Below are 26,397 nucleotides of genomic sequence, written 5' to 3'. Positions count from 1 at the left end.
TATATATATTAAGAGATGCGTACAATTGTAAAGGGAGTATTTAAAACATTAAAACAGTGTCGTATAATGTGTTGGATTGTTTAGGCGGTGGGATGTGGACTGGTGGCGCTGTCCGACTACACAGCCGTGGGACCGAGCGAAGTGTCGCTGCGAGAGGGACAACACGCTGAACTACTCAAAGTCGGCTGTGCCGGCTGGTGGTACGTGCGGCTTGCAGGTACTAAACGCATTCTATTTTTTCCTTGTTAAGCGACCAATAAATGACACATAACTGTTTTACAGCTGTTGATGCTTAGAATAGCCCACAGTCTACATGACTTTATCGAAATCCAGAGACGTGTTTTTTTTTGTATTGCTTGGAACCCATCCACGGCGAAAGAACAGCATCGTGTAATAAAAATCAAACCCGCAAAATGATAATTTGCGCGTAATTACTGGTGGTAGGACCTCTTGTGAGCCCGCGCGGGTAGGTACCACCAACCTGTCTATTTCTGCCGTGAAGCAGTCATGCGTTTCGGTTTGAAGGGTGAGGCAGCCGCTGTTACTATACTTGAGATCTTAGAACTTATATCCCAAGTTGGGTGGCGTATTTACGTCGTAGATGTCTATGGGCTCCTGTTACCACTTAATACCAGGTGGGCTTTGAGCTCGTCCACCCATCTAAGCTATAAAAAATATATGCAATAATTGTTGTGCTTGTGTACAGGCGGACAAGGCGAGGGCTGGGCTCCGGCTGCCTACCTCGACCAGCGCAAGACGTCGCGCTCCTCCAGCAGGTCGCACGACCGCCTTCACGAGCATTGAACCACCACACCTTGCGTTACCGACTACACTACCTGTCCTTGTTACTCTATAATAAGTACCAAAAATGTCACTGTCAAAAAAGACTAACCTAGGTATTTAATTGGTTTATAGCTGCTAACTATATGATATTGGTATTCATCTCTGCTTTCAGTATTACTTGAGATCTAAAATGTAATTCACCACCATTTAGTATGAAACTTATTTAGCAATATCCAATGTCTAGCGTTAATTTTGTAGGACAGTAGACGGTGTTGCCAGGATTTTTCGGTGAGATCAAGTTTTGCTCAAGCTTGTTCATCTCGAGCGACTACTTCTCAGTAGTGGCGGGAGATTAGTTACTCCCTAGAATTTCCTGGTTACGCCCGAATCACAATGAGACTTGTTTTCCCGACGTAGTCCCATCCCACTTGTTAATGTTTATCGTCAAGCAATTTGTTAATGTGTGTAAATGTTGTTCTAAAAAAGCTTTATTGTAAACTAGTGTTTTAGCCCTTTTAGCCATAGTCGTTACGATTATCCAAAGTTGTGTTTTAATGGCGTCGCGTAGGACCGTGGGACCGAATCGGTCTCGTCATTTTTGTATATATCAAATCGACATTAAAATTAATTTTAGTTATTTATTTTGATGGCTTTCGGTGTTGTTTCGTGTAACGTCTCGATACTCCATGACAGATTATGTGAACGAGAATCGATTTCAAACATTTATAATTAATTATTAACGTCCCGTGTGATATTTTCGTGAGAATATCTATAATGTTATTGAATATAAAACGTTTTCAATACATCAATCCATTTTATAATTGTGTTTTTTACGTCCATGAAGTTTTTTTTTTTTAATTCATAGTAGTAAGTAGTACGAGACATTGAGTTTGTATGGTGCCTCGATAATTGTCTTTTAATATTGTAGCAAAGCCTGTGGTAGCAAGTAATCATTTAATCATTTCATATCATACGTTTTTGTCAATATTGCTTTATTAATCGTTAAAATTGTTCGTTTATTGTTTAAAAATTAAAAAGCTATAAGCATGATTTTTACTTTCGAATAACAATATCTTATCTGTGATGCATTTGTACGTACGATGTCTGATGTAATTGACCTTGAATTCTCATATCTCATTATTAATTATTATTTAAATCCACGATTGTGCATGACTTTAGCTATATCTATGTTCATACACGTAGTGACATGTTTGTTTATCAGAAATTAGTTTTAAAATGTGTAGATTGAAACAACATAAAATACACAGAATTTGTTCAATTACTTTGTTTCTATTTTATTTTATTACCACATTCTAGGTTCATATTATTTATATCATTTTATTTTATTACCATATTTTTTACTGGTGGTAGGACCTCTTGTGAGTCCGCGCGGGTAGGTACCACCACCCTGCCTATTTCTGCCGTGAAGCAGTAATGCGTTTCGGTCTGAAGGGTAAGGCAGCCGTTGTAACTATACTGAGATCCAGAACTTATATCTCAAGGTGGGTGGCGCATTTACGTTGTAGATGTCTATGGGCTCTGGTAACCTATTAACATCAGCTCGTTCACCCATCTAAGCAATAAAAAAAAAACATGTGTTCTCTCAGATCCCTGTAATGTCATTTTCATCTTTTACTTTTGGTTTTGCACATTTTAACAAAAACACATTACTCTGAACTGTAGGTAGTTACTCCGTTTTTTATGTTTTGGTTGCTGTCATTTTTTTAATATTATCCAATATCACAAGAAAACCATAAACCAACCTTTATATAATTTTAAGCGGCTGTGAATGTTTACCGGTAATACCTAAATTTTGTAAAAATTTTAATCCCCCTTGTCGAAACTTTACTCTTTACAATATTGAAGGCTATTTTAGACTAATCGATTTTTGTATTCATTTTTTCTGATAATGTACTTTGGATATGAATCTGATGATTACCTACGTATCTGTAAATTAGGTGTTGAATGCATGGGCTTCGCGCCACAGACGTGTGCAATATGTGTCCGTAACGCCTAAACCTAATGTAACTATGTTGTGATTGAACCTGAAAAAGTACAATGGCTAAGGTAGTTAAAAAAAAGCCAAGTGCAATTAAAACAAAAAAATACCCTGGTAATACATAAAATAGATCGAAATTTTATAAAAATTCGTAATTAGGCATAAATTTTGTAGCTTTTACGGAACTATATAGTATTCCACTTTTAGAATAAACTTTGCTATACGGTAGTTAATGTAGAACTTGTCTTCATTCAAGTCTATATCGATATTTTTATCGGACGAAGAAACATTGAGCGCATTATATTCAAATTCCTGTTCTAATTAAAACGTGCCTTAAGATCCAACACAAGGCGTTTTACACCGATATTTACATACAAGACCCATGATTATAACATGCGCTTGATATTCTAGAACGGATTGAATAAGCAGCAGAATAATGGCACTGCTTGTATCGTAGTAGTCATTTACTTGCTTAGAGTGAAGTAGTCACTAATAATACTTAATATTACTATTAAAATAAGATGTTTGTTCTAACCATTAAGGTATATTTTGTCCAAAATAATATCAAATGGCACGGTTTAGCGTCGATTAATATTCTGCAAGAATGAGTGGCGTTTACCCAGAGAATTTAAAATATGATAGTCCGTTCGGCTATTTGTTACAAAGTACATAAAGGTATTTATGCGTACCCAGTTTCTGAGTATCTCGAACTAATAAGTACCTTAACCTCTCTCCCAATTCAAATTCCCTCCTAATTCCTATCTTGATTAGGTGCCGGTGAGGCGTGTGGTATGCCCGCTCACTTTGGTAAGTACACTTGAGGCCGTCAAAGTGACCTAACTCACAATTCATGTTCGTGTTTATGTATTGCAATTTATTTAATAGGTACATAATAATCGGCTTATCCCTAGTTTCACACAGATAACAGATGCCTCTGTAAACATTATTTTGTATTTTTTTGCCGGCGAAGTATTGTGAAAGTAAATTCGTACCTCAATATCTCCATAATAACCCTGGTAGGCTTAGGCCACTTTTGCGCTGACGGCCTCATTTGGTCCTGGATACATTTGCCGCGAATCAATCATGCATTCCGATTTCAAAAGTAGACTATTTTTCATTTCTCGGGAAGGAATGTACCAGCCTGGCCGCATCAACGCTAATGTGTAAGTACTACTACTACATACGAGCGACTGCACTTGGTTATTTGTGTGTGGTATCCACATTCAGAAACTAAGCCATGGCTTTATGATTCGCTGTATCCTCAGAAAACGACACTAAGATTTTATGATGTTGTAGTTTATACATTTTATATTTACCAGCGTTGATGTAACGAACCGTCTGATAATTTAAATACCGAAGTCTATAGAATGTCTACAGACACTTTGTTGATGTAAAATCGAAGATCCCATTGCATTGGATAATTGGCTATCTCAAACAACCCAATCGGAATACATGACTGTTACGTGGCAAAAAACAACCCGTGGGCTCACAATTTACGTAAAATTTATTCTTGAACAAATGTTCGTACAACACACAAAATTGGTTCTTGTTCCGACTTGGAGTCACTGCTAGTCGCATGACTCGATAAGAATATACCGAACTTTTATTTTAATCTCTTGGGTCAATATTTCTAATGTTCAACAATGCAGCGTCATGTACTCGAAGTATATCTGACAAATTCCTAAACGTATGACAGTTAACGAATGTGTAAACCGCCTTCCTTCGAGCTTATAAAACTACTTATCAAAATGTATCGCAAACAAAATCATGTTAATGGAAATAAATAAAAAACTGAAATAAAGGTTGTTTGTTAATTGATTTTTCGAATTTTTTAGTTGCTCCAATTATCGAATTGTCAATAATATCATTAGTTTTCTCTTGAGATTCTTTCCGATCATGGAGGTCTCATTATTTTCAAACAAAAAAGCACAAAGTTTCGTATACTTGCTTCCTTTAATAATATAATGCGAACGCATGTCAGCATTTTATGATTTTGTACTCGTAAGGGTCAATTAAGTGTGTGTTAAAAATTTATATTTCTTTGTATGCTAAGCTGCTGGCAGAATGCTTCTATTCCTAAGGCATTTAGCAGGCAGCGGCTTTGCTCTGCCCCTGGCACTGCTGACGTCCATGGGCGACGGTAACCACTCACCATCAGATGGGCCGTATACTCCTCTGCCTTCAAGAGCAATAAAAAATAAATAAGTAAATAAGTCATTTATCCAATTTTCATGAAACTTAGTATAGTTGGCGCTCCGATATACTGGAAGAATCCGCACACAATCCGCTCAGTTTCTCGCCGGATCTTCTCAGTGGGTCGCGACTACGATCCAGTAGTAGATTCTGCGAAGTGCAGCTCTTGATAGGGCCCTTGCGCTTGCCTCACGTTCAGTTAAGCTACTTTAAGTATAACCTTTCGAGAATACTAGCAGTAGTTAAGCATAATAGATTTTTTGAAGAATTGAGTACTATATAATATATACTAGCTACAACCCAGGTTTTTTTATTGCTTATGTTGATGGACGATCTCACAGCCCACCTGGTGTTAAGTGGTTACCGAAGCCCATAAACATCCACGATGTAGATGCCGCCATCCACCTTGAGATATGAGTTCTCAGATCTCAGTATAATTACAACGGCTGCCAACCCGAAACGTATTACTGCTTCACGTTTGAAATAGGCAGGACGATGGTACCTACCCGTGCGGACTCACAAGAAGTCCTACCAACAGTAATTACGCAAATTATAATTTTGCTGGTTTGATTTTTATTACACGATGTAATTCCTTCACCGTGGAAGCCAATCGTGAACATTTGTTGAGTACGTATTTCATGTGAAAAACATCGCTATGCCTGCGAGATTCGAACACCGCTCCATCGCTAGATAAGAATGCACCGAACGTCTTATCCTTTAGGCCACGACGAACTTCAAGTTCTTCGAATGCGACGGATTTCAAGATAACGTTAGTCGTTCCGATTGATCGGTTACATAACTCCACGGCTCATTAGTTCTAGTGTTACGCAATCCGCACCGCGTTACGATAACAAACAAACATTCACTTACGATAACCCATCGTTATCAAAATAATATTGAGCATAAATCCAAACAACATTGCGATTTCATTCTGTTGTATTCAAGAAAAATAGTCTATAAAATTGATAACTATATTTTCACAAAGGTAGCTTATAAGTAATGTTCGGTTCGAAAAAAAAACACTGTATAAGATTTGTACACTTCGTTAGTTTAAGTACTGGTAGTGTTACAAAGCAGACCGTGCTCTGCTGAAAATTCTACTCTTAAAGATATTATCGATTTTGTTGAAGACGTCGTCAGCGGCTTTCGATGCATCGACGCGCCAATGTAGACCTTTCCTCATGTAATAGTCTACTAAAGGAACCGTTTGAGCATGATATGTAGCTAAGCGTTTCTTCAGAGCCTCGACATTGTCGTCGGACCTTTTTATCAAAGCTTCTCCGGTGACATCGTCAGTCATTGGTTTCTTCGGCGGGTGGAACTCTTCGTGATAGCTACGACCACTAGGTGGGTGAATCAGTCTGCCCGTAATTCTCCTTACGAGCAGACTGTCCTCGATTCCGAACTCGATTACGGCGTCCAGTGCAGTCTTGCGCTTCGCCAATAGATCGTCCAACTGAAATTTTAAAATGTATTCAGTTGAAAATCTTTTTTTTTATTGCTTACATGGGTGGACGAGCTCACAGACCACCTGGTGTTAAGTGGTTACTGGAGCCACAGACATCTACGACGTAAATGCGCCACCCACCTTGAGATATCAGTACTAAGGTCTCAGTATAGTTACAACGGCTGCCCCGCCCTTCAAACCGAAACGCATTACCGCTTCACGGCAGAAATAGGCAGGGTGGTGATACCTACCCGCGCAGACTCACAAGAGGTCCTACCACCAGTAAAAAACTGCTTTTGGTCATAAAAACAAATTAAAGAAGAATAGAGTGGTATTGTATAATGGGAATGATTTCAATGCCTGTTTGGTCTATCTATGTCAAAATGATACTATGGTGAATACCACCAGTGTTCTTAAAGCATTCAGTGTACCTAAATCAGAATATTATGTTTAACAGTTAACTCATCTTTCAAATTACAACGTTTAACAGCGTGGTGACAAAAAAATACGCATTGGTTATGGCTACCCGTCAGGGCTGTCCAGGCGGCTGGCCGATCCTTCGGCTGGTCGTAGGACCGTCGAGGCGATTCGCCCAGTCCTTGTGGATTGGGTGAATCGTGACAGAGGACGCCTCACTTTCCGGCTCACGCAGGTTCTCACTGGGCATGGTTGCTTCGGTGAGTTCCTGCACCGGATCAGAGCCGAGCCGACGGCAGAGTGCCACCATTGTGATTGCGACTTGGACACGGCAGAGCATACGCTCGTCGCCTGCCCCGCATGGGAGTGGTGGCGCCGTGTCCTCGTCGCAAAAATAGGAAACGACTTGTCGTTGCCGAGTGTTGTGGCATCGATGCTCGGCGACGACGAGTCGTGGAAGGCGATGCTCGACTTCTGCGAGTGCACCATCTCGCAGAAGGAGGCGGCGGGGCGCGTTAGAGACGCGCAAGCCCGCCGCCGTCGAGCGGGGGCCAGGGAGGCGGATCTCGCCCAAGCCCTGGCCCTCTAAGTGTTTCGGGTCCCCCTCATATGTCGGTCTGGGGACCGGCGAGGGGAACCTAAGAAGACGTCGTGCAAGCTGCTCTGCACGCGTTTTACGCAAGAGCATCCGGGTGATGGAAGGCCGGCTATCCTCGACCCACGCTGGTTCTGACCCAGCGGGGTATTCCGTAGGATAGCTCACTCTAACCGGCGCCATCTAGGCGGGCTCCGGATAGCCTGCCGACCGAGAGGGCTAGTGGTCGTGGCGCCGACGACCGCCAGTCCGGCGTCCCGAGGGGGAGGGTGATGGGAGAGATGTGCTCCGCACTAAGCACTTCACTTTCTCCCCTTTGCATTTTCATGAGTTCTGTCTCATGTGAGGTTTGGACGTTGGTTGTTGAGCGACAGGAGGTTTTAGTCGGAAGAAAAAAAAAAAGGCTTGAAAGGAGGCTTGATTTATTACGCAATGTTACTTTTTTTCATTATGGAAGTCGAAGAAGACTCGTTAACACTTAATTAATACACTGTAATTTATAATTGATTTCTCCACTATTTAGTGGATGTTATTATACATATAAACCTTCCTCTTCAATCACTCTATCTATTAAAAACCGCATCACAAGCCGTTGCGTAGTTTTAAAGATTTAAGCATATATAAGGACAGATATAGGGACAGAGAAAGCGACTTTATTTTATACTATGTAGTGATATTGTGGTAAGGCAAACGATTTCGTAACATAATCTGCCTTACTGGAGGACTTGTGTGGATGGCCGAAAATGTTGATATGTCTAGTTAGTCGGTATAAAAATATCGTCAGAATACTATGCACTATAGCAAGTAGTAGTAGCTGAGAAGGTCATAGTTACGCAAAGCATATATTCCAACTAATAGCAATAAGGCATAATTTAAGGCAGTACTTTGGTCTAGAAATGAGAAAAAATCTTTTTTTTTTTTTCATATTTTCAAAGTTTGAACCCTGAAGAATATTTACCTATAAGGATTTTTCAAGTGCGTGGGGAATGGTTTTGAGAATCGAATTACACAATAAACGGCAGATGTTGCAGGACGACTTGTGAGCTCTTTCTTTCCAGGAATTCTTTTGTACTCGACATAAACCTTTATTTAATCTATATAAACACCTTTATATTTCTTAAATATCTTTATACATATTATATATACCTGGAAATGTATAATTCGAAGGTCATAGTGTTGAAATTGTGTAGGTATCATTTACAATTCAAATTGTTAATTATTTAGCTGTTGCCACTTTTAACAAAGGTTTATTTTTATCGATTTAAAAAATTATGGAACTTATGGGCATCACCGTTGGTACTGAAGCTCATACATTTTCTGTCAGCCGTAAAGATGTTCGAATTGATCGCTCTGAACTGCGAACTTCTGCTGCTTCAACAGATGTTGAACAGCTCGGTTAGCAAAAAGAAACTTCGCAAGAAGAATTGCATATGAAGTCGAAGAAGGCCCAATGTATAAATCAAGGATCATAGATTAATCGAATGTTAGTATTAAATATTATTAACCGAGTTATTCTACTGGAATTGTTTCTCAAACATAAAACGAGTTTTTCATGAATCCCAGTTTTTTTGAAGTGGTTGTCATAAATCTGAATTTCTATCCCACCGATTCCTTTGAAATTTGGTAGAAATCTTCTTTTTATATCTCCCTATCGCGTTTGCCTTGGATTTTAAAAAATTTAAATTTTAAGTCCTTTTAAAAAATTCGAGAGGTTCAAAAAAGGGGTTAATTTTTTTTAGCTATGGTCTATGCGGTAGCTACATCTTTATTGATTGAGAATTTATGGTAAAATAGTTTTTCATTTTTTTTATCTTCGTTTTTTTTAATTATTAAATGACTGCAACACCTTTGGCATTGATTTTGCCAATGCCAAGTATACACAAAAATGACAGGTGCTTAGAGGAAAAAATCTTAGTTTTAAAAATGTCTAAAATTTAGGCTTCTAAACCAGAATACCGCCTTAAAAGGAAGTAAACAAAAACCAACACTGAAATCATTTCCCAAGAATATCTTACATAAAATCGTTAAAATCTGACATCTGACCAAATGATGACACACTAAAAACTGTAATTTAAAAAACTAAAAATCACTAACAATGAATACTTCTTCCTGGTCGACTGGTCGGCAACCTCGTCAACCAAAAAGCCAAATATAGATAACACAATTGAAATTTCTTCAGCCATTTATTAACATATTTTTAAAGCCTTGATAAACTGTTTACTGGTACTCTTATAAGGCAAGACAATAAGTAATATTCTGTGCCTGAACTAAAGATTCAACACAAGAGCCATGCCACATGCGGCACCTATAATACAGATTGCCGACCACTGTCCTAGTTAAATAAAACTAAAAAGGTAAAATTGATTTTTAAGTGTGGACAGTTTATTCTACAAAGCAAGTTATTAGGGTTATTATATATTTTAACCAATAATTTGGAAATTAAATGAAGTTCAAAACAATTAAGTTTGATTGTAGAAAATATAGTCCTTAATATGTTTACTGAATTTCAATATGTTCAATTTGTTATGAAAATTGAATATATTGATGTAAAATATATATAAAATGTTTTGAAATATTTTGGAATGGATTAAAATCATCATACACACAAAAAAATTATTAAAAGCTATTAAAAAAGCACACAAATCCTGTGCTAGGCTTTTTTACATTGGCTTTTAATCTGCCTCAAATTGCATTTTTATACTATCTACTAGCCATCAAACTAACAAGTTCTTTTGTTATATCCACTTATTGCCTTGATTTTTCTAGAAAGTGAAGAAAAGTATACCCGACTTTAAACACATACCTTCTCAGCCTGGGGTACAGTTCTAGGGAATCCATCAAGTAAGAAACCATTCTTGCACTCAGGTTGATCCAAGTTCTTGTCAATCATATCAACCACCATTTCATCGGAAACAAGTTTGCCCTCATCCATGACCTTCTTAAGGCGTCGTCCCAGGTCTGATCCCGATGAGACTTCAGCACGCAGCATGTCACCAGTGGATAGGTGACAAACACAATACTTTTCTTTCAGACGAGGAGCCTAATGATAATAAACAAGTTCTCATGTATTTCAAAAATTGAATAACTGGCTTCATTATTGAATTTCTAATTTATATTTCTAATTATTAAATACTAATCATTAATTAAGTATTTATAATTATTAGCCTCAATGATACTTAAGTAATAATCAAATATTCACTATTAGTTATAATATGAGATAAAGAAGGCCAAAGTTCAATTAAACCACATACCTGAGTCCCCTTACCGGATCCAGGAGGGCCAAGTAGCACGGCCCTTATTCCTAAAGGATCCTCATCAGGTTTTAGTTTCGTGGCTGCAGCGGCCGGTGCCATATCATCAAATTCTTAAGCCTTCAATTAATTAGAGCCCTGTACAGACAAATCTGTCAAAGTTAGAATTGCAGAGGTGTTGTAACTACGTTTAGATATGCGTAAATTAGCACGTGATATAGTAATCAAAAGTTCAATTGCAATTTACATGATATCTTAAAAAATTATCAAAACTTTTTAAATGAATTTAATTCCACTCACCGAAATAGCCGACAGGCAAAGGGAAACAAAGTCCATAACGAAAAAATTATAAGGTGAGAAAAGGTCAAAGCCATACATATTTAATTCAAAACAAGTGGATTAAATAAAAATAAAAACACTTAGAATGAGGTTAGAACTCATCTCGAATTTAAATAAAACTGTAATTAAAGCATTGGTGAATTTTGTGAGGAGGCTCCAAAGGACTTTTTGAAGTAGCGGAGAAGTTATTTTTTTTATGAATTTAGTTATTAAAATTTTAATCAATAATAAATTGTTTGTATTTTTTATTTTTATGTTAATCAAATTGATTTAATTCTTTGTTTAACAGACGAAGCTCAATTGTTTTAAAAATATGAATGACTTATGTACTCTTTGCCTCTGAAATCGATAAAAAATATATACTTTGACAACAATAGTTGCACTTGACATTAGCATCATAGCCTCGCATAACCTGAAAATGAAGAGGCGGTAAATATTTATACGAAACTGTTTTCTATAATTTCCACTTTTAAAATTTTATTCTGTACCTAATATATGTCAAACCGGCTGGTCGTACTAGTTCTGTACTGCAATCAAGTTAAGTATGACAACGAGTAGTGTAAAGTAAGTTTCGTTCGTTAATTTTAAGTATTTAGTTTAAGCATTTCTGTATTTAACTACAAATTTCAGTTATTGGAAGAGGCTATGGCGCTGGACAACTTCGGAGAGTCTGACTACAGAAGAATTGACCAAAATTTTTGATACAAAAGAAGTAAGAGATGGACTTAAAATTGGATTGGCTAGTTACAAACAAAACAAGCCTGAGGACTTTACCAAACTTCAGTCACAGTATCCGGATCAAACAAAGCTGCTCACTATAGTGCAGACACTTCAAAATTATATTGTGAGCTGATATTTCAAATATATTACGTTTAATAAAATATTTGGGAATTTTGTTGTGTGTAATTCCTGTAGTTTTCAGTTAATAATACTATGAATTTTCTTGCAGGATGTCGACTGTTTTCAATTATGGGAAATATTAAAAAACTATTTGTGTGATATATCGTATGGTACACCTGAGAGTGCATTAAAGAATGTTGCATTTGTTGACACCCGACCTACATATTTGTCTCCCAAAGTATGGAGCTTCTATTATTCTGAGCGACTCTTTCTACTCAAATTGCTTCAGTACATCATTCAGCTTAAAGATGATGCTCAATATAAATATCAAAAGGAATTCACCAAGATTATTGAAGATATTGGCATACAAAACATTAAAACCTCACTCATATCTCAATTTGAAAAGGTCTTAAGTGCTGCTCCACCATCTAGAAAAATATTGAGTGATTTTTCTAATGATTCTGTGCGACACACTTGGTTAGAGAGTAATTTGAGAGAACAATTAGCAATACTTCAAATACTCTTAATAATTGCGGAAAAGAACACATTTCAAGCTGAAGAATTCAAAAAATTGTTTAATTTGTTCATAAAACACAGTTTTGGGAAGAATTATGGGTTCAGTGAGTTCCTGGGAGAAAGACACAGAGAGCAATGCCTCTGTATTATGTACATGGAAGTTTGCCTGTTTATGATCATTATTGATCATTTGAAAATGTAAGAATTTGGTGTAAACATTGTAATTTATTTTTCATTGTTTTATTCAATTTATTTTTGGCACTATATATAACATATTGGTGTTGTAATTTACTTTGGCTTGGCTGTGACATTTCAGTGATAATTTATCAACATGGATAGAAAATACTAAAGAAGTTGTAGAAACTGAATTGACAAAAATTCAAATGTGTACAGAACACAGTGCCATGCTTTTGACGTGGATGCTGGTAACGTTGCAGGTAATTATCAGTTTTTTAATTAAGGTATTCATCATGCAAAGCTTACTTGAAGGTTTAGGTGCTTTTAGGCACTACAAGCACCGGTCATCGTCCTCGTCGAAACCGTCGCTTGCGACGAAGGGCTCGACGAGCGAATTAACCCACAGACACAGCCCACTGAGTTTCTCGCCGGATCTTCTCAGTGGGTTGCGTTTCCGATCCGGTGGTAGATTCTGCGAAGCACTGCTCTTGCTAGGGTCAGTGTTAGCAACCGGTTTGAGCCCCGTGAGCTCACCTACACACGCTAGGGTAAGCTGAAATAAACTCTCAAGGCTATCAGCATAGGTAGGAAAAAAAACCAGAAGGTTTATAATCAACGTTGCTTAAGAATAATATTGTTGAAAGAAAAACAACCAATATCTGATTTTTATGTAATAATATATATATATATTATTACATAAAAATATATATATATTTATAGGTAATAAACCCGAATGTGCTGTTTTGAGACACTGGGTTCATATACGTACCCATATACCAGGAGCCTCAAAGCAGCGCAGATTTGTGAATTAAATGTTTAAATGTTTTAATTGCTAATTTTAATTTTAATTTTAATTTTACTAACATAGTTCTAAGTATTATTCTACTTACAACATAATAATATGGACTTAAGAGGGTCTGAATTAAATGAATTTTATTTTTTTTATTTTTTATGTCACAGCTGGGCAGAACAAATGACAAATCTTTTTTAAAGGATTTATGTAGTGCAGAACTTTTACTATCTTGTAGAGTTCTCTTGACATTCGTTACATAATAATATGAAATACTTACTAAATATATAGCAAGTCAACGACATTGATTTGTAGAAAATAGCCCTGTAATCTATACCAAAAAGTATATTTACACTACTCAGTAAGGCTCATAAATTTTTTTGTTGAACATTGTGTTATTGTTACAGAGTGATCAACATGTAAAATTATTTGAAAGCCAATATCAACATTTTGGCAGTACTGCAATGAAGATGAAAGTGTTTGAGTTTCTTCAACAGATGCTGAACAGTCCTGTATTCTCAGTAAGTATTCATTCACACATTCATTACCGTAACCTTTAAAAATATTTTGTGTTATTTCATATCTATTCTGAATTTTCAATATAAATTATTATCTAACATAAGATTAAGATAAATGAAGGAACCTTTCAACGTTTTATTTGAACTGCTTACTCATTTTGGTTTGGTAAATGTTACCCTTAACAAACAAGACAAAATATAGGTATATAAAGGAAAGTCCTAAAATCCTGACTTGATTTATAACTGAAAATTTGTATTTTCATATACATCGTCTGTCTATCTATCTGCATGTCTGTCTATCTATCATGATCATTCATTTAGGACAGCCTTTCCCAAAGTAGGCGATAACGCTCCCTTATGGGCGCTGCAGGCCTAAAGGGTAAGAGACCCAAAAAAAAGGGGGGCGTTGTGTAGAGGTTTGAGGTAATTTCATCTAGGACGACTCTTAGACACCAACTGTGCTCTCGCTATGGTGGTTTTTAAGTAGGTGAAAAAATGGGGCCGCCAAAAAATAATTTATTCTCAAAACGGACAGTAGACATAATAAGTTTGGGAACTCCTGATTTAGGACCATAATTTATGAACATTACACTATAGCGAGAGATTACATACATTAAATGTAATCAACCTTGCAGGATCAATCAAAGTGCTCACAAATAGCTAAACAAAGAATGTTTAATATCCTCAACGAGCTTTGTGACAAGTTTGATGGAGACGGAAGCCTCAGCAATCAAACTGGCATTATACAGCTGTGTTCAGACCTGCTTCAGTCACCAGAAATAGCTTGTCAATTCTGGAAACTTCATCAGAGAGACAAAGACTTTGGTGTAGTGTCATTATGGAATACTGCACTAGAATATTTCCCTCATCATTTTAGTCCTCTCTCAAATTTAGCTGCTGGCTTAGTTCAAGCTGGTAAGAACAGCGTCAGAAATGTAAGTAATTTTAAGTAATATTTTTTGATTTAAATTGCTAATAGCATTCTTAACTAAAAAAAAAAAAAAAAAGTTGAATCAAGCGATCAAGACGAAATCCTCTTGCTCAGATATAAATGATACATAATGTATTATTGTAAAAGATTACCATTTTCGTGTGTAACTTATAACAGGCAATTATTTTGAACAAATATGCATTTTTTAAACTATAGTTATTCTGCTGCACTTCACTCTTAACTATTGTAGTTTATTTATAGAGTAGTATATGTTTATGCATGATTGTTTTTGATAAAAATGTATTTTCATAAAGCATTTAATAATATTTAAATTGGGAATTTAGCTAGTGATAAAGGTAGTTCCGAAATATTGATAAAAGGATGCACATAATGGAACATTACATCCGCTATTTAATTTTGAGTAATCAAAAGCTTTGCCTTAAAGTCTGAGAGCTTGTAAATATTAATTGCTATGTCATTTTACAACGAATGTCCATACTGTTTTCACAAACGGTTTCTGGATCTGTTGCACAAAATTATGTAGATAAACAAACATGGAAAGTTGCTGCAGTCAATGTTTTAGGGGGGATACCACTTTGCTAAAAAATCTCGTTCAGCTTTGGAGTCATAGGATCGTATGTAATATGTCCCGAATTATTAAAGTTATTTATTTACTTATAGCATATTATTAATAGTGCTATGCCACAAACTTACCATCAAGTAACATTTGTACTGAATTGGATAAAGAAGATGCCTGTGTATTAGCAACACAAAACAAAAAAGCATACAAATATTGATATAGATGGGATAGTGTATTATGCTACTAATATTAAGCATGATATTTTGTGAGAATTGTTACTCTTCCACTCAAAAATTATTGGACAGAATTTGATGAAACATAGCTTTACACATCAGAATAGCACATAGTGAATATTATAGTACGATCAATATACAATAGGTGGCGCCCAAGTTAAGGAACTGATATATTTCAAATAACTAGCGATAGACACAGTAGGACTCGTTTGGTTTTCACCAGCAACTAATATACAATTTTAAATGATTACAGCTAATATCTGAATTGAAAAATTTACCTGTATACACGGAAATATACAATCCAAACGCAGTACCACTGGTATCTATACAATACGATGACGCCATAGTCGGCAGAGAGTACTACCCTCTGGGAGATCCGTCTTATCGCATTGAAACTGGCTCCAAAGCCACAATCATGGAAAGAAAGGAAGGCACCATGATCCACTTCAGAACACCTTACTCTTATTGGACGGTGTTCAACAGCGATATAGAAAAAGCTTTAGACAGAAAACATCATCAGTACAACGTCAATGCGATATTGCAGAGAGTTTTTGAAGGTGCGAGAGTATTAAAGGGTGTACTCAAGTCGCTGGTTGAGGAGAAAGAGATCCCAAAGGCGTTGGTAGAATCATGTGAAGGAGTTTTCGATATACTAGTAAGGTTTATGAGGGCTGATTCTCCGCCTCTGCTGCTTTTGGTGGAATGCCTTGAAGTATGTTCTGCGTTGGTGCCAGTTTTCCCGAAAGAAATTCATTTGAGGTGTGTAATTTACATTTTTTTCAATCATTTTTAAGGGAAACTTAATTTGACACAAACACTTTATTTTAAATAAAAACTTTTTTTAAATAACAAATTTTTTAGACTTCTCTCAATGTAAGCTTATTATCTCTTATCTTAATATAATAAGATATTGTTTATTTACTAATACGAAAATCTAAGAAGTGTTAAATTTTATTGTTAACAAAAAAAAAAATTGCAATAAATATATTTTTCAGATTGATAAACGCAGGTCTGTTACCACGCATCATGAATCAGAAATTGACGCATATAGAGTATGCCAATGGCGAATCGTTTGATTCAGCTACCGTTGGATCCTATTTAGTTGCACTAGAACAACCTACAGGAACATACAAGTTCCTATCTGCGTATATTGATATGCTTTGCACCTTTCATGAGGTACTGAGAAAATTGTGATTCGTATTCGTAGTAGTAAAAGTTTTAAGGTCTTTTTAGTAATATCACAGAAACTATTAACCTTGGTTTATCTAGATAATAAATATTTTCCTTTAGTCAAAATTTTGTCATAGCATCAAAGAAGACTCCTAAATAAATTTCACCTAAATCGAAAGGGGTCGATCTAACCTGCAATTTCTGTTCTATAAATCTAAAATAAAACACAAAGCCTTTAACTCTTTGACTGCCGTGTAGGTCACCGGTGCCCTACGCGGCGCATTGAAGTAATTATGTCGATTTCTGTTACTAAAACGCCCGGACTGCCTAACTTTGCCTTCTTTTGTTGGTTAATATGGTATGGTATGGTAAAAACTAAACCAGTCTTTTAAGTTGCTTAGAAATAGATTCATTCTCAGGATCGTTCGGATTCGTCTCTCCCAGAGAGTCTACTAGATATTCCGGCGCCTCAGTAAGAAGATAAGAAGAAGAGTAGAGAAGAGAATTACTTCAGTGCGCCGCGTAGAGCACCGGTGACCTACACGGCAGTCAACGTGTTAAACAATTTTGTCATACACTATAGGTCTTTAATTAATTTGGGACGGAGCTTATAACGGTAACTATTTCAAAACAATAACAGGCATCAACCGAAGAACGTGTTACCAAAGAAATAATTCTGCCCGGATTGATCCTGCTCCTGCGCGAAGTGTTGCCGAACGCATACGGCTGGCGCTACACGAACATACAGGACCGGCGCGCCATGTTGCAGCGCTGTATGCGCTTCCTGACCTTAGTGTTGCAAGACCAGAAAACAGATGGCAGCACCGCGCTGTTGAAACGGACCTGTGTATATAGTTTACTGCACACTGAAAACGCTTTGGTGCTGCTCAAGATTATTTCACTGGGTGAGTTTTTTTTTCTCCTTTTTTTTACCTAAGCTGATGGTCTAGAGAGACCATTCCAGCGTTAGCAAGGGCCGTGCTTCGCAGAATCTACCATCAGATCGGAAACGCGACCCACTGAGAAGATCCGACGAGAAACTCAGTGGAATGTGTCTGTAGGCTAATTTACTCGCCGAGCCCGTAGTCGCAAGCGACGGATTCGACGAAAACTATGACCAGTGCTTGGGGTACCTAAAAGCACCCTTAGTGGATCGGGAGGATCCGAGATGACGTGTTTTTTCCTATCCATTCACTGGTACCCTGTAAGGGTGTAAAGGATATTCCACGGGACCGCAGACAGGTAGTTGAGCTCATGGGCACAACCTGAGAGGGCTTGCTAACACTAGCCTTTGCAAGAGCAGGGCAGTATCTACCACCGGATCGGAATAAATTGAAATTTTAATTATTTTCATTTATTTTGTTACTATATGTAGAGAACAAAATATAAAAATATATGTTTTATTTTAATTTTTAAGGAAATGAACATTTAGAGAACATGATACAAAATGAAACGAACTGGTCATCCGGTACGGGTTCACAGTTTATATCGATAATACAGAGGTGCGTGGCGGTGCTCATGTTCGCTTTGCGTCTCAAGAGTCTCGTCACGGGATCCAACGAGATGACGCCGTTGGAACATCTCATATTCACTCAGAATAAGCAGAAGGATTCATTGAAAGTTGTACCCAAAGTGACAAGTTATATCAATCACGTGTTCAACAAAAGCTTGGCCGTGTTGTGCTGTAGGCTCTTGAAGATGTTTGCCGATGTGAGTATTATTATATTTATTTAAAATCCAAGCAAAAGTGAAGTTTCATTTTGATAAAAAGGACATACACATACATGCTCAAAACTCGAAGGTCGAACTAGGATACTGATTAAGCAGCGAGGGCTTAGATACAATGAAAAAATAATAATAATTTAATATTATAGTTTATTTGTAAACTGTAAAGTTTTGCCACACTCTTGTTATTATTATTTGATAATTTGGTTAGTAAACTAAATCACGGGTTCCCGGTTCGATTCTCAACATATAAGTATTCAAATTGAAGCTACGAGTGGTTTGGGGCTCAATAGGTTTTATCATTATCTTATGACATCAATATTATTTTATAATAGAAGGAATATAACCACTTAACACCAGGTGCGCTGTGAGCTCGTCCATCCATTTAACAAAAAAAAAAAAAATTAAATTGATGATTTTTTTTTTACACAGAGTTTCCAGATGTCCTTGTTCGCGTCGTTGGACATGACCGCGTACCAAGTGCGGGTGTTGTTCCTCGATCGACTTCGCGACGAGTACGAAACGACAGAACTAAAAGTGGCCATACTAGAGTTCGTGGCCACGTGCGTGGGCACGCAGCCCGGCCTCACTGAAGCGTTCTTCATGATGAACTACGAAAAAACGAATGACGATAAAAAACTCAAGGAAACCGATAAAGATAAGGAGGAAAACCTGTACAACTACGAAAGCATCCTCGGTTATATGGCGGAGTACTTGGGAACTGTGAAGGCTGTAAGTCATCTTCTTTGTCTCCACCTTATCCCACTAGGTGGGGTTGGTACAGCGAAATTCCAGTCTCTTCTATCAGCCGTCAAGTCAACACACACTCCTCTCTTTCATATCGTCATTCACACACTCCATCCATGTCTTTTTCGGTCGACCTCTTCCCTCTCTACCTGGCACTACCACTCTTACGCGTCACATGTCCATACCACGCTAACAGTCTGTAAAAGGTTATAAGTCATCGTTGGAAGTCATTTATCAGAGCAGCAAACAAACAGAAGTACCTACTTACAGATTGATTCATAATTGTGTAATTATTATTTCAGGATGCGAAACAACTTCAAAGTCCGCTCTTAGGGTGCATAATGGGTCTGTTCCATGCTCTATGGAAGAACAATATGCAGATTCTTGTGAAAAAATTACGCGAAACCGCAACATTTTGGGATTACATGACCAGTCCACTCTTCAGTGAGATACAGCCCGGCTTGAGAACTTATTCGCAAATATTCAACGTTATCGGCATAGAACTATTCGTCTCTCGGGGGAAAATAGAAAACGCTTTGAAACTGATGCTCGAGCAATTGTTTGATACCAACAAAACCCATTTGGACAAATGGATCAACCATATATTTGCGTTTAAAGGTAGAAGCGAAAATGAGCCCGTCGATAAAGTGCCGGTCTGGCTTGGATTGTTAACCTCTTGGAAAGATTTCACCACGATCTTTTGCAAAACCTTACCGATAAGTTTGAATATAGCGCACAAAGCGAAAATGGTCACCCCCTGCATGACCGCCTTGTTGAACGAACTCGAAGATCTGAAAGACGGAAGACTGGTCGTTATGTTGGCCGAACTGTACGTCATAATGTTGGCCAATTGGAGCCACGATTGCTTTGAAAACAGAAAAGCCAGTGCCAAACAAATCGATCGTTTATTAACCAACACTGCGATTATATACGAATGCCTCCACCCGAGGGCCAAAAAAGCCATCCTCTCCATCTGCACAGTCGCGATCAGCGGTCTCGATTATGAAATAAAGGCTAACAGTGCCACCGCGCAAAGCATTATTAGATCCGTGACCAATTTAAATAGCGTTGAGTTGGAGAAATTGTTTGACGATTTCAAGGATCTTCCTAAATCGGACACGAAGACCACCGAGCCCTCGACGTACGAGGACGTATCGCCGGTCGTTCTATCATTGGCGATGTTGGAACAGTGTCTGGAGTTGTACGACGACATGTTCTCGGGACTATCGCAGTGGTTCCAGTCGAGTCGATTCATAAACAAGCTCCTGTGCTGTTTGCAGATGTGTTTACAGAGCCGTCGCCATTACCAGACGTCCCTGGCGGCGTTACGGTGCCTAACTGTGTACTCCCGGGGACCTTTCTCTAAGGAGCTCTTGCTGAGCGATATCGACCAGTTTTTATGGATGCAACTGTTGCCGCCAAAATTCGACGGCGTAACTTGGAAGCCCGAGGAGTGGTGGAAAGTGTACTCGTACAGCTTAGACTTTATATCCATGATGGTCATGAAACACGGTCAGTTCTTTGCGAGTGACGCGATCACATTTGTCGGGGTCCACTTGGAACATTTGATAGAGGCCATAAACCTGCCACGACAGGTCGTCAGCATCGATTCGTTAAATGTATGCGCGTCCGCTTTGAATCTTATAGTTCAATTAGTGAAATACGAATCTAGATGGCGCTTACAGAACATGCATTCGCTTTTTGGTATTATGGTGAGTATTATTGATAAGATTATAAATTACTAGTTGTTATTCGTGGCTTCACGATCAATGAAAAGGTTGCCGGAGTCAGTTTCCTCACATAATTAAAAAAAAAACATGTCAGTCCGTCGCTTCGTTTCGACATGGAAGAAAGACCAATGAACATAAAAAAACACTTCCATATATACCTTTCAATCCATTTTTCAGGAATTGATTAACGTAAATGTTCTAGTTGAACAAAGGTTATTTTTGTAAAAAATTTAATCCGACCCAATATTTTTTTGTCAAGTGAAATGCATATACTACGTTAATGTGCATAAAGAATATCTTCATTACATAAATATATATTTATTTTGAACAGAGAAGTATAAGCGCGTGCCTGTACCAATGCGTGATCTACATGATCCGATCGCGACGTACCTCCGACGCCGCGCAGCCTCCGAGCGACGACACTCCGCCGACGCCGTCCTTATTGCCAAGGTAAAAAATTATAAACATTTATGTTATTTAAAATATTTTAAACGAAACCGAAAAATTAAATTTAAAATTCAAGTACAAAATTGATCACGTCAATGGTAAGACAAAAATTTCACAAAAGCCATTTACGAACTGATCAACAGATGCATCGAGTTTTTTTTTAAGTACCAACCCGAAGAATCCCAATGCCCTCGGAACATTTGCAAGGAAAATCCTTGCAGTTGGGGTGCCATGAAAAACGGGTCCCTCGCAGAGAACGGACTAAGTTACAACTTTTTACAAATGGGCCATAAGGTCGTCTGCCTACAACGACAACAAAAAAGCTTTTCTTTCAGGACCTTAGAAGTTCTCCACATGTCTACACTGTGCTTGCTATCGTTCAGTCCCAATCTGCTGTCACTACTCGCTGACCCCGGACTAGACTTGGAGAGATGGCAGCCATTAGTCGAACTACATTTCGGAGCGCCCAAGCTGTCGTATGAACCATTCCCTCAACTAACTTTCGGTACATTAGTATCCGCCATCTGCTTGTTGACGAGATCATTGAATCATGTAAGTTGTTCTCATATTTTATTTGTTTTTTTTTTCTGGATGTATGTACAAGATTGCTTTCGTTTTATTTGTCATCTGATTCAAATGACAGTGACTAGGACATACTATTTAACATAAGCAGTAAATAAAATTAATTTGCTAAATCCATACACAAACTGCAATAGTGAAGACCGTGTGACTACGCCTCTCCAATAAGAGACTGTGTACTCTACACACCATCTGATTTACACTATTAGAATTGTAATTAATCCAACCATAAGACAAAATGACTTTTTATTTATTTTGCAGCTTGGTGCAAGAGCTCATGGCTCTGGCGTTAAGTGGTAACCGGAGTCCAAGGATGACAACATCTGAATGCGGCCATCCACCTTGAGACAAGAGCTCGAGGTCTCAATTGTAAAAATAACGACTGTCCCACCTTTCAAATCGGAATGCATGATTGGCTCCAGTAGGCAGCGGCTTGGCTCTGCCCCTGGCATTGCTGAAGTCCATGGGCGACGGTAACCACTCACCATTAGGTGGGCCGTATGCTCGTCTGCCTACAAGGGCAATAAAAAAAAGTAAACGTACGAAAAAAAAAATTCATCGAGTGCCTGTCCTACCGATGTTTGCTTCGATCAATAATAGTATATAATAGGATATTTTTATTAAAAGTTTTCTTGGAATATCATCTATAGTTCATTATTGACCTAATCATATTAGATTGGATTTTTTATTTTTATTGGTTAGATGTGTGGGTATAAGTTTTAAGGTCTCAAGTATAGTTACAACGGCTGCCCCATCATTCAAACCGAAACGCATTACTGCTTCACAGCAGAAATAGGCAGGGCGGTGGTACCTACACACGCGGACTCACAATTACGCAAATTATAATTTTGCGGGTTTGATTTTTATTACACGATGTTATTCCTTCACCGTAGAAGTCAATCGTGAACATTTGTTGAGTACGTATTTCATTAGAAAAATTGGTACCCGCCTGCGGGATTCGAACACCGATACATCGTTAGATACAAATGCACCGGACGTCTTAATCCTTTAGGCCACGACGGCTTCATACCACCATATGATCAATGCTCCGGTCATCGTTCTCGTCGAACCCGTCGCTTGCGACGAAGGGCTCGACGAGTAAATTAACCCTCAGACACAGCCCACTGAGTTTCTCGCCGGATCTTCTCAGTGGGTCGCGTTTCCGATCCGGTGGTAGATTCTGCGAAGCACGGCTCTTGCTAGGGTTCGTGTGAGCAACGTCGTCAGGTTTGAGCCCCGTGAGCTCACCTACTAGTTAAGGTTACACTGATATAGCCTCTCAAGGCTATCAGCTTAGGTAGGGGAAAAAATTTAGCTCCAATAGTTATGGTGAATGTTGTTCCCAGGCGTACCACGCGGAGGAGAGCAGCGGGTCGCGGTCCCCGCGCGGCGGGCGGCGGCGCGTGTGCTCGTGCAGCAGCCCCGCGGAGTCCAAGCGGCTCAACCGCAGCGAGTCCCTCACCAGCGTGTCCTCCGCCGCCAGCGCGCTGCCCGGCCTGGACGAGAGGCTGGTCGGCGGCGCGCTCGAAGCCACCACTACGCTGCTCGCAGAACAGGTACCCCATATATATCCACAATCCTAGAGTAGAGATACCCAAAAACTTCTGGCTACTTTTTCCAGTTAAACAAATTCGGCCCGCCGAGAGTCCCACCATCCTAAATATTCTAGTCAGCATTTTGGCGCGTAAAATTTAATCTGACGTTTATAATTAAAAATCTTCGAACTTTTAATGAAAGCTCCAATTCGTCAGGGGTGTTTTGAGCTTTCATTATCTCATAATTAACTTGCCATCATTATAATTATCTCGGCAGTCTGTCACAGGTATTAGTTTATTTATTGGAAAAAAACCATTTTTTCACCTATCTATCACACGCTTCACGTCTCACACGTCTAACAAGGCGTAAAAGTAAAAGGTACTTTGTTTTATTAAAAACTTTAATAAAAATTGCATTTTTTCTATAATTCTGGCCCTCTAGAATTTCTTAAACTTTGTGGCCCGCCATTAAAAATGTTTGCCCACCACTACTTTAAAGTATGTCATCATAACAATAATCGCGTTCTTAAGTCCGACCTATCCTACAATATATAATATATTAAGATTTAAATTACTTTTTCCTCGACAGGCGCTACTTGCAGTGCGCGATCCGAACGTCCCCGCTCGTCACAAGCAACTCGTCCGCCGGGAGCTCTGCTCTGAACTAGCTCAGTTTCATGATTTCGTCCGCAAGAGAATATTGTGCGCGGCCCATGCGCGCCCGCACCTCGTGCGCAACAAGCTTGGAGCTTGGCCGCTCCCTTCAGACGAAGAGGAAGTCAAAAGGATCGAAGAAGCCAGGAAAGAGGTTAACTCCGCCGCCGACGATGAAGACCAGCGCTCGTTGCCTCCGCCCCCGCCACCGAAACGAGCATCACACGATTCTATGCGCGAATACATTTTACGTAAACATTACTTAGAAAAATGTGCACAAACACCCACAAAAGGACCGCCGTCGCCCGTCTCACATTCGACGCCCGCGTCCGATAAAAAGAAAGAAACATCCAGAAGCTCGAAACGGGTTTCTTGGGCGGAAACTACCAGGGACAGCGATGAAAGCTTAGACAGCTCTCTCCAAGAAATAGAACCAGTATATTCTAATCTCACTGATGTACAAATTAACAATGAAGAAGATTATTTTCATTTCATGTCTGTTGTGTTTCTTTACATTTGTCAAACAGAATTGTGATTTAACTTCGAATCAACTTGCATTAAATCAAATTGCTTTTCTTTGGCTGTTTTATTTTATAAAAGATGGTGTGTAAAAAATTAAATCGTAACAGGTATATTTTAATGTGGTTCGTTTCATTTTTTAAGTCGGTTCACAGAAGTAAAAACTAAGATATCAATTTAAAGAATACTAAAATAATACAATTACACAATAACCGGACTGATTTGAATATAAAAGTTCTTAAATTTTCACGAAGAACATTGTGTAATAAAAAAAGGGTGCGTGTACTTATTTATGTACGCGCGTAAGAAGTTATACTTTATTTTTATTTTATTTTTTTTAGTTAAATTTTAATCAATTTGAATAAAAATCGATTAAACAACATCCATATTGGATAGCACGCATATTGGACATCCCTTTTCTTGACATCGTAATTCGGTAATTCTCGGTAGGTACGGTTCGGAAAGTTCACCTGCGGCTATATTCAGACTCGCCAAGTTACGTCGGTCATATTGTAATGAGCGATTTAGTGGGCACCTTCATTCTGTTAATTTTGTGTCACGGTGCGCGCGCATCGTAAAATTTCACTCTCACCAATTTTTCATAACGCGCTTATAGTATAACTTCAAGAAATAAAACCGCCTTTTTTTATGGCGTAATGACAGCTGATATGGTCTTTTTAAATCATGTTACAACTTTAAAAAATGACCTGGGACCTAACTTTTTATTCCAAATATAATAACATTTGCAGTCCACAGATAATAAATCTATAAAAGGGGTGGTGGACTGATCGGATTCATAATTCGTCAGACGTATGATTTTGCAGGTCATGGAGTGGCTGAGAGTATTACTGTTCCATACATGGCTCGACGGATATTTGTTTTCCTACCTGTGTGATAGGTTGAGAGATTATTTTATGAGCTTACGGGACTCAAACCGGGAGTGTTGCTAACACTGGTCTTAGCAAGAGCAGTGCTTCGTAGAATCTACCACCGCATCAGAAACGCGACCCACTGAGAAGATCCGGCGAGAAACTTAGTGAGCTGTGTCTATGGGTTAATTTGCTCGTCGAGCCCTTCGTCGTAAGCGACGGGTTCGGCGAGGACGGTGACCGGTGCTTGAGGTGCCTAAAAGCACCGTAAATGGATCTGGAGGATCCGTAATGACGTGTTTAGGGCGACGTCGACTGTTTACCATTCGGTCCACAGGATCGGGTATACGACGGATACTATCCGTTCTTAGATCCTTCACTTTATGTGAATGGCATGGTCGGATTGAATACCCTAGAGCTGAAAATCGAAAGAGACGTGCTGATTATTGATTGAGAAGCATTGTTAAAGTGCATTTATCAACTATTGTACAACTAAATTGATAATTTCACTGTACTAGAATTAGTGTCGCCTAATATAATGTGCCTGATGGTTAAATTCTTGGATGTACAAGTGGGGAGTACGTCGCCTGCACTGGCTTCATAGTATCACGCATGCACGTATTCAGCTCACTGCCGCTGCCGATGCATTGTGCTGTCTCGCTACCTTGCCAGCCTTACCAGACTTACCAGCCTATACTCCAGATACGGATATACTATGATACTTTGCAGCGATTTGTAACTCTTGCCAAAACTACTTAAGCTACATTTATACCGCTAAGCTACCGTTAATTTGTTACAAAAATTTTGGTTCAG

At 38.5% G+C, this 26,397-nt stretch overlaps 3 protein-coding genes across 10 annotated transcripts in view; 2 read left to right on the top strand and 1 right to left on the bottom strand.

The window, feature by feature from the left end:
- The window catches only part of LOC101739892 (guanine nucleotide exchange factor DBS), a 112,500-nt gene extending 110,438 nt beyond the window's left edge, over positions 1–2,062 (top strand). For 5 of the 7 annotated variants that reach the window (XM_012695652.4, XM_004932389.5, XM_012695655.4 and 2 more), the window contains exons 19-20: positions 85–217; positions 707–2,062. In XM_012695652.4, the coding sequence (XP_012551106.1) occupies positions 85–217; positions 707–804 (231 nt within the window). In that variant the 3' untranslated portion in view covers positions 805–2,062. Of the gene's footprint in view, positions 1–84; positions 220–706 lie in introns of those variants that run through there. The other 2 variants (XR_009973153.1, XM_062668572.1) reach the window with 2 other exon arrangements.
- A 3,831-nt stretch (positions 2,063–5,893) lies between these two features.
- On the bottom strand, positions 5,894–11,404 carry adk2 (adenylate kinase 2). Of its 2 annotated transcripts, XM_012695599.4 has the most exons (4): positions 10,986–11,404; positions 10,686–10,823; positions 10,238–10,474; positions 5,894–6,431 (listed from the first exon to the last, which is right to left on the bottom strand). In XM_012695599.4, exons 2-4 carry the CDS (start codon positions 10,785–10,787, stop codon positions 6,042–6,044), a joined length of 729 nt encoding a protein of 242 aa, XP_012551053.1. In that variant the 5' UTR covers positions 10,788–10,823; positions 10,986–11,404; the 3' UTR covers positions 5,894–6,041.
- Positions 11,405–11,408: 4 nt separating this feature from the next.
- On the top strand, positions 11,409–24,772 carry LOC101740026 (nucleoporin Nup188). Its single transcript, XM_004932390.5, has 16 exons — positions 11,409–11,588; positions 11,655–11,868; positions 11,974–12,578; positions 12,697–12,817; positions 13,755–13,868; positions 14,501–14,800; positions 15,863–16,368; positions 16,605–16,785; positions 17,420–17,684; positions 18,197–18,489; positions 18,937–19,236; positions 19,554–20,963; positions 21,313–21,431; positions 21,764–21,980; positions 23,354–23,563; positions 24,132–24,772. The coding sequence occupies exons 1-16, from the start codon at positions 11,569–11,571 to the stop codon at positions 24,729–24,731; spliced, it is 5,475 nt and encodes a 1,824-aa protein (XP_004932447.2). The 5' UTR covers positions 11,409–11,568; the 3' UTR covers positions 24,732–24,772.
- Positions 24,773–26,397: the final 1,625 nt, after the last annotated feature.

This window comes from Bombyx mori, chromosome 5 (genome assembly GCF_030269925.1).
Source record: "Bombyx mori chromosome 5, ASM3026992v2".
Taxonomy (NCBI): domain Eukaryota; kingdom Metazoa; phylum Arthropoda; class Insecta; order Lepidoptera; family Bombycidae; genus Bombyx; species Bombyx mori.
Note: the sequence above shows the minus strand (reverse complement) of the source record. Positions and strands in the feature narration are given on the sequence as shown.

Excerpts from the sequence above, each read along its gene's own strand:
- LOC101740026 (XM_004932390.5), top strand. The coding sequence starts at position 11,569 with ATGACAACGAGTAGTGTAAA. Across the intron at positions 11,869-11,973 it reads AGACACTTCAAAATTATATT|GATGTCGACTGTTTTCAATT; the intron begins GTGAGCTGATAT and ends ATTTTCTTGCAG. Across the intron at positions 21,981-23,353 it reads TGACGAGATCATTGAATCAT|GCGTACCACGCGGAGGAGAG; the intron begins GTAAGTTGTTCT and ends TGTTGTTCCCAG.
- adk2 (XM_012695599.4), bottom strand. The coding sequence starts at position 10,787 with ATGGCACCGGCCGCTGCAGCCACGAAACTAAAACCTGATGAGGATCCT. Across the intron at positions 10,475-10,685 it reads GATCCGGTAAGGGGACTCAG|GCTCCTCGTCTGAAAGAAAA; the intron begins GTATGTGGTTTA and ends TATTATCATTAG. Across the intron at positions 6,432-10,237 it reads CTGTACCCCAGGCTGAGAAG|TTGGACGATCTATTGGCGAA; the intron begins GTATGTGTTTAA and ends TTAAAATTTCAG.